At 39.7% G+C, this 8433-nt stretch overlaps 1 protein-coding gene and 1 non-coding gene across 7 annotated transcripts in view; both read left to right on the forward strand.

Annotated features, from left to right (window-relative positions):
* Positions 1-5916, forward strand: part of SLC9A7 (solute carrier family 9 member A7) — a 75857-nt gene extending 69941 nt beyond the window's left edge. For all 6 annotated transcript variants that reach the window (XR_012670527.1, XR_012670526.1, XM_075134537.1 and 3 more), the window contains one exon: positions 3370-5916. Coding sequence is in view for 4 of the 6 variants with exons in the window: in XM_075134537.1 (XP_074990638.1) it covers positions 3370-3618 (249 nt within the window). In the remaining 2 variants the exon portion in view is untranslated. The remainder of the gene's footprint in view (positions 1-3369) is intronic.
* Positions 1231-1413, forward strand: LOC142078122 (U2 spliceosomal RNA). Its single transcript, XR_012672132.1, has one exon. It is a non-coding gene; the product is annotated as a U2 spliceosomal RNA (small nuclear RNA).
* Positions 5917-8433: the final 2517 nt, after the last annotated feature.

The raw sequence follows: 8433 nt of genomic DNA on the forward strand, positions 1-8433 counted from the left end.
TCCTACACACGCTCCCACCTTTTTTTTTTTTTTGAAAGTTTAGTTCTTGCACCATACACAGTGTGACAACTTGGTATGAAAGTAGAGGGAATTGAATTATTTTTCTAAATATGCAAACCCAGTAAAGAAACTTCATTTGCAGTCTATATAAGTCTTCGAGGAGGTAACTCTCAAAATTGGTAAGAAAACTGTTCGGCTGTGCCCCCCCCTCCCGTTTCTTAGTGCTTCTAGCTTCATAGCAAAAATTGTTTAGTTTCCTTGATGAATTTGAACTCAGCTGAGAAATAGAGAAACTCTAAGCAGAGCATCAGATTTAAGTTTAAATATATTTTGCACGCATACTACTTGATGCTTTTGTTTTGGAGCCACAAGATCAGTATCTTCTGATGCAAGTTTTGTCATCCATGATGCCTGTGTGGTATTCATCACCAGCAGCGTACGTGATGACTACCAGCACTTTGTACGTGCAGCGTACTTGCACGTGCTTCTTTTTGCACTGCCTTAGGAGGCAATAGAGACTGGCTTTGTAAGCAGCAACTCTAAATAAGCTTTAGCCATTTTAACGTCTCCAGCACGCATTCTTAGGAGCATGAGCAGATTTTACCACAAATGGGACAGAATGCTGTGAGGTCCCTCAGGGTTATGGTCAGCACGTCAAAGCAAAATTCAATCTTTTGTGGGGTTTTGGATTTAGGTACCTAGCCATTCTAGTTTGTCAGTTTAAGTAGTGAAGTTCAGACCTATGTTTTTGAGTGAATTGAAGCTATTCCTACAAAACTGTAGGGGATTGCAGAGGCCAGTTTAGGGTTATTCTTGGAAGAATTTCAAATCTCTAGGGATCTACTTGGATACATTTCCTGTCTTTCTTGAAAGAATTGTTCATGCTGCATGAAGCACAGTAGGTTTATTCACCCATCCTCTTTGCTTGCAAACATAGCAAATCCATATACTACATGGGATTGTTCATGGATGTTCTCTGGGGAAATATATGAAATAAATTGCCTGCTGCTTGCAGTGCTATTCAGAAGTGAAATAAATAAGGGGAACTTGGCTCGTACAAGGCAATGTTTGTTCACTATGTCGAGAGAAAGCTCAATGTTTTCTCTGGAACTGATCGTGCTTACGTACATGTAAGTATAGCCTGGGACAAACCAGCAAAGACTGAGTTAGGGCTTGCCATATAGTATAAAGCCTGTGGCCCTCTTCTTTCAGTATCATGCTTCCAAGAGCTTTTCAGCTCTTGGGGAAGCTCAAGTGTAGTGTGTGTTCTTACCAGTTTCTTATCTTGATAGGTGGCTGCAAGGATTCGCTGTTAAATAGTATCGTGGAGACAGGAGATGCTTTGGGAGCTTGTTGCAGCCGCTTCACACGTGGCCCTGGTATCGCAATACCTCCTGGTGCGCTGTTAGCCCTGCCTTCCCCTCCTTGGTGCTTCTCCAAGGGCAAACACCATGAACGGCAACTTGTGATAGAGCTTCTCAGCTTCTTCAACTTCTTAAAACATAACCAGTCAACAGTGACAAGCTGCCTGCTTCTTACTCGTTTTTCTGCTTTTCGTCTTTATTTGAATGTCTCTTCTTCAAAAGCAGAATATATAGGGATATCAGATTTTCTTAAACAGCCGATTACTTTGTGTACCTTTTTTAATCATCTTGGACTTGTTCCTCAGACTTTGACTTTTTTTGCAACGGAAATCTTGTAAAGGCTGTTTCTGCCAACTATAGCTGAACCCTTTAATTTCTGCCTTTTTCCTTTTTAAGATAGTGACAGTAGTTCAGCGTTTTCTTTGCAATCAAAGAAAGCAAGTGTCCTAAACTATATTTGCTCTTTGGGAACAGTGCTCTCTATCACAATCACCCTGTTTCTAATAAGCGATGATAAATTTGGATGCGATGAAGGTTCTGAGAAATTAGCATTCATTCTAAGTAGGGCTTGTCTTGCACCCAACACTCAACTGCTCAATTTCTTTCGTTGGTTTTGGTAAACTCCTGACACCTCCTCCAGTCCTCATTAGTTAAACATTCTGTATCATCTATAGACTTCTGCTGCTTTATTTTGGCTGATTATCTTTCTGAAATAATGTCAGGAAGCTTTCCAAGGAAGTCTTATTTAGCCAGGCACTGCATTTTTCATCGTGGACAGGTTAATCAGCATTTTCAATCTCAAGAGCCCTGAACTCTTGTTCTGCAGTACAGGTAGGGCTTTCTGGTCATGCTGATCACAGGCATCCTATCTCACGTAGCCTGTGCCCTCCTTCCTTTGCCGAAGTGGGAGAAAACGATGTATTTTGAGAATGTAGACTGATCGGTGTTCAGCCTGCCGAGGAGAACAGCAATACATACACTTAACATTTCAGCTCTTGCTAAGCAGTATGGAGCTATTCACTTGGGGAAATAATTGCTTTCAGTAGCAAGAAAGCAAGCTTATAGTACTGATAGAATTTTCTTCAAATATGAGGAAGCCCCATTTTCTGACCAATTCAGCTGTTTTGCCTTCTACCAAGACGATGTTAAACAGGAGTGAAACATGGTACAATTGCTTGCTGTTGTATCATGCTGTATAGAGAAATTAAGTGTTTTGTTACTCTTCAGCAATTTCTAGTCTCTGACCATATATTTCATCCCATCTCTGCCAAAATAAATTCACAGGGTTTTGTGAGCCACTTTCTTAAATGATTTTGAAAAGAAAACTAGTTGCAAACTATGTATCAGAACTAGTTGCAAAACTATGAATCAAGCACTTTCTTGTATCAGTCTTTCATACTTCTATCGCTCAGGAGCATTCCTAAGAACTAGGTCAAGTATTTAGTACCAGATAAGAGTAAGCAGGTAGTTTAAAAGCGTATGGTTAGTTTTCAATCTATAACAAAAATTTGTTGAGGAAACCTTGAATATAAAGAATTTGGGCCTAATGAGTTCTTACCAGTTTGCATGAGTCTTTTACTAATGAACTTGACTAATTAGCAACAGATGCAATTCTGACTTTGTATCTGGAGTGACTTAATTGTGCTTGGTCTCCAGTCTTTTTCCTGTACTACCTTCTAAACTGTCATGCAAAAACCAGTGTATACTGCTCATCTATCCTGTACTTCTGGTAAACTTCCAGTGCTATTCAATCCCTAGTTACCTGTTTCATAATCTAGTTCTTGGATTCAGCTCCCCCTCTTCTCTCCACAATAGCGGTAGTTATACAGGGAGCAGTAAGCTGATTTGCAAAGATTGGGTTCAAGGTTATTTTTAACAATTCTTAAGGTGGCACTTTACCGCTTACTGCTTCTGTATTGACACACAGGTAAACTCTTCTGTTCAGTTACCTTCCTGGCAAAGACCAGATGTGCACTGTACTAAGTTTTTTCTTCTTTTTTTCCAGAATCAAGAACAGCTTAGAGAAGAGGATTCTGATTTTATTCTGAATGATGGTGACCTTACTGTGACATACGGTGATACAACGATAACTGCGAACGGTTCTTCTGGCCCCCATACAGCTACCACTAGCCTTGATGGCAGGAGAACAAAAAGTAGTTCAGAGGAAGCACTGGAACGTGATTTGGGAGCAGCAGATCATGAAGTTACAAGCAGGGGTACCCGGCTAGTATTTCCTCTGGAAGACAATGCATGATTACTGACTCTTGCTCTGTGGGTGGATCAAGGAAGACTGCAGGCCACTTGTGTCACTTGAGGTGGGGATGTTTATTTAAACAAGTTAACATGCGTAAGTGGTTTTACGAGGGTCTGAAGATGTCACCTATTTTTTACTCAAGATGCTGACAGTGGGGTTTTCTAAATGTCTGGAAATAGACGAATGAGAAAACTGGTCATTCTCTTTTCAACCGCATATTGAATCCAAGTATAACTAGCATGCTGCAATTGTCCTCTTCAGCTGCAGCAGCTCTCCCTGAAGAGAGTTACATGAAAACATTGTCATAGAACTGAGCTTGTCTTGGCTTAGCTTGGGAATGCGGAAGAAGAAAGATAAACATGATAATTATTATGAGATGAAAAAGATGTGTGTGTATCTGAATGTGGAGACACCCATTGTTAACTTCTCTCGTGAGGTTGAGAAAACTATAAAGTAAAACGAGACATATACATTAGTACTACAGGTGCATGAATGCAAGACTGTGGGGAATCTGTTACTGCAAGCTGTACTTAATGTATTTCAGGGAAAAAAGGGAAAAGAAGATTTCTTCACTGGCAGTGTGTTTAAATAGGAAGGCAATGAGAGCTACTTGTCCCTTTAGCTTTGGGCAACTTGATTATTATTATTAGCCTAACTTCTAGTGCCTCAAAAGAAAAACATCCAGCTTCCTGTGGTCTAAGACTTATCTGACCCGACACAAGCCTGGAGCCAGGCTCTCTTGGGTAGAAGTCATGAGGTAAAACTTTCTCTCCCTTAAGGTTCTTAAAATCGGATGAAGATAGTTGGAAACGTATCTTGGGCTGGGGAAAACAGTAGATAAGAGGAGGCGGGGGAGGAAGAGAGAGAGAGAGAGACAGAGAGGCAGTATTGGACTTGCATGGAACCATGAGGTTTCATATCGCTCAGAAGAATCCATGGACTCTGCTTACAGTTCTTGTGTGTGATAAACAGCAAACATCTAATTAAACAGACAAACAAATACTACTGGCTTTACCATTTGTGACTATCCTAAAAGAAAAGTGTTTACTCTTGTTCTCTTTCGCAGAGTAGATGTGAAACTTCAGTGGGGCATTGCACAACAACATATAAGCTACAGAAGTGAACTGTAGTATCATCTTAAATGTGAAAAGGGAAAAATCTTTGCCTAGTATTTAGCCCACTTACACATACGCTAGCTTTAACTTATTGCTAAATGTTTTTAATTTCCAAATGAGGAGATATAATTGTCTTTGCCAATAGCTGAAAATTTGTGCTTCGAAGAGCAGTTCAGCTATTTAAAGCATGCTAAAATGTGATTTCATTCTCATGTCTCAAAAAGTTTATTTTTTTAGAGAGTTCTGTGGCCCACTAATGTGATGTAATATCAGTTTGTCTAAAAAGTGTGTTTTTCTTGCCGCCATTTCAGTTGTTCCTCTCATAAAATTTGTGTGTGAGTAAATACCCACTCTGTTTTTCCTTAACTATTAAACTTAACAGGCTAACTTCGGTACAAGAACTTACTGCTGCAGAGAAACATTGCAGTCATATTGTCTAGTCTGCTTGCTTTCAAATGTGTTCTCTAATGAGTGATCTACCTCCTTGTCTGTCCCTCCAAGGTAAATTTGTAAAGGGCATTGATCTCTAATGACTGTCTGACATTATTAAGAAAAGAGACACGAGGAAACCAGAAGCTTTTTTGGGGAAAAACTGGAAGAGCAGTACTGTCTGAGCTCTGTTCTCAGATGGTGAAGAGTAACAAACCCTCATGAAGATCTCTGAGTAGAACAATTCTGTTTCAGTTCTCCTCCGCTTCCAAGGAAGACGAAGCAGATAGCAATGATCCATGCTATTTATACTGTTTACATGGCTTGTTTTTTCTTTTTCTTTTTTTTTTTTTTAAAGTGCTCTGGCAGTAGAAAAAGTCATTTCCTCCTAAATTACAAAAACAATTGCATTCATTTTGGACAAGTCTTTGGGACCCATGCTGTCAATGCTGAGTGAAGACTTGAGAATTCTACAATTACAGTTATTAGCTTAGTCATATGAACCAAATTTTGGGTTGAGACAGTGAAACTTACTCAAAATAAATGGACTTAATACAGTGAGGCAAATCTTTACGTGTAGCTTGAAGCTGAAGTTTACCAAATCACTTTGGCTGAAAAACAGAGCCTTATGCAGAGAGAGATCTGTTCTTTGGAAGAAAGATCAGGTACAGATTCTGGAACTAGAAATTCTGTTTCATTAGCTTCCTCAGGAAGACTGAATCTCTTGAAAGCATCAATAAACCATCCCAGTGCAGATGCTTCTCTGTCTGTGTTTTTAATTCCCATAACAAAAATATACAATTGAATGAAGTTCACCAGTAAGCCCAAAATGTGGTTGTGAAAGAGCAGCCAAAATAGACGGATCATTGGTGAGGGGTAACGAATATAATAGTCTAACTTCACATTCAAAAATTACTTAAAACACTTATCCAACATGGTGAGGAGAGGCCCGTATACACAAGCTTACTTCTTATTCATATATTACAACAATGAATTTTATTCCTTGACTTTTATCTATTTTTCATTTTAAGTCTTCTTCCAAAACCAGAATTCACTGCCAACAAAAGGTAAGCTAAAACACCTAGCCTCTTCTTACTGCTGACACAGATCCTTGTACCAAATTCCCAAGGGACTCCTTTACTGAAAAAGTGGGAAAAACAAAAAAAACACCTCCTTGTCCTGAAACGCTGCATATTTCACCAACTCTCCAATCGATCCTTTTTTCTTGTGTATATCCTTTTTAAAGAACAGTTTAATACTCTCAATTCCTTTCCAGTAAGATCCTGAGCTGGCAAGAACTTGACCGAACCATACCAGCAGATGCATATTTTCTTATAAACTTGGTGTGAAGTTTTGAATAGAAAGCACAGCTTAAGATTGAAATGAATGGCAACCGATACATATTAGTATCCTCTTCAAATTGAAAAAGAAAACCTGTAAGATGGTCTTCACTGAAAAAAGTACTGCTATACTAACATAGGATGTTGCAGCTTATGTGGCTGCCCTTGTACTTGGGGCTGAGTGATTTCCCCTTGTAGTTTGTTGCTTGCTGCATCAACTTACTGCTGAAAATCTTCACCTGAAGTTGCCAAGGAATCTGCTAACTTCAGCTCCTGGAGAAGGGCAAAATGAAGTGCCTAATCTTATTTCGCTGCTTCATAGAAGCTAATACTGACAGTAAGGCAAGACTCTTCTGCAGTTGCTTGAATTCCCATGCAAACAAATCTTCCTGATTTACTTGTGTTAAAGGCCACAGCAATCCACAAGCTGTACACTAACATCATATTTAAACAGACTAAAGAGTTATCTAAACCCTTCTGTATATTCATCTATCATGTTGGGGATAGGGGGGGGAAATAGAAAGATTTTTATTTACAGAATTTGGAAGAACACAAAAAATACCTAGAAAACTGGCATTTTTGTGCTTTGCTTGCTAGTTAATTCAGCGTGTGTGAGAAATGATCATGTTTTGAGTCGCCTGTACAACACTGCGCATGTTTTGTGCAGAAGAGCAAATTCTCTTAACTTCTGTGGGACTACAGGCAGTTCATCAGTTAAAGCTGAGTAGCTATGAGCAGATCCTGTGACTGCTAAGAGCAGCACCGTAGCAGCCTCACTACAAACACGAGCAAAACGCTGGATTTTTCAGGGTGCTTTTTGTGAGAGGTGTTCAAAGCGCTGCTTATGCTGGCTTCAGCAGTAGTTCTGATACTCTGATCTCGAGTTATCGGAAAGGAGGAACGCTCTGACAAGTGTGTTTATGCTGTACGTTACATGTCTGCTATGCAGAGGAAGGGTACAGTGTAAGCTGCCTTTTCTGATAAAGGCTGAACAGGGGTAAAGTATCACATACTTGGTACTTGACCAAGTCTAGCCCTATTCCAAGGATGCAAGTTTTTTGGCCTGTGAAAGGACCAAAAATTTTTTTTTAAAATTTTTTTTTTTACACTGAAGGAATTGCCTGATCTGAAGCAAGTACATAGCAAAGGTTAAAATGATGTCTGCTACTACTGATATGATAACTACTACGTTTTACTCCTGGGGGGAGAGAAAGGCCTCATAGTAGGAAGTCTAGCAACCTTAATAGCTAGCATGAGCAGCTTATAATAACTAGGAGGCCAGATCCTGTGATTTTAGTCTTTATAATCAGTGAGACATTTTGTAGATTGGCATGGAAAGCATGGTCCTTCGTGTAGAAGTTCAATTTAACTTGAATTGCAGTCTCTCTTCAGATAGTATTGGTCAGAGGATCTTCTTTGAGTCTAATTTGTAACAGTAAAACCCTGGAAACTAATACGCTTCGCATGCTTTTCAAAGAAAGGTTCAGTGTTTCTTTTAACTCTGTTTGAAGTAGCTCACAGGAATAACATGCTTGACCTCAGCCTTGGCAGAGATGGTCTCTGCCTCTGCACAAGTGTGGGAATGGAATTTGAGTAACCAGCAGCCCCAACTCCATGTGCTTTTCTTTAAGATGCGGGTGAGGGGAGGGCCTTTTTCGGGGAGAAACCAGAGAACTTACAGATGCATCAGCAGGGAGTATTCCTCTCCAAAATACTGAACTCATGACCCGCTGAAACTTAGAAGGAGGGGAGAATAAACCATGACTGGGAGGCAGAGACCATCCAGCAGGAAAGCAGGCTATACATAGCCAGTTTGGGGTATATACTATCTCGGTCATAATCAGAGTCACAGAAAGTAGGACAGAGCTGCTTAGTGGCATGAACACATTCCTAAGAGAAAAACACGTAGAATAACAATTTCAAATGTTCCT

Source organism: Calonectris borealis, chromosome 1 (assembly GCF_964195595.1).
Source record: "Calonectris borealis chromosome 1, bCalBor7.hap1.2, whole genome shotgun sequence".
NCBI classification, from domain to species: Eukaryota; Metazoa; Chordata; class Aves; order Procellariiformes; family Procellariidae; genus Calonectris; species Calonectris borealis.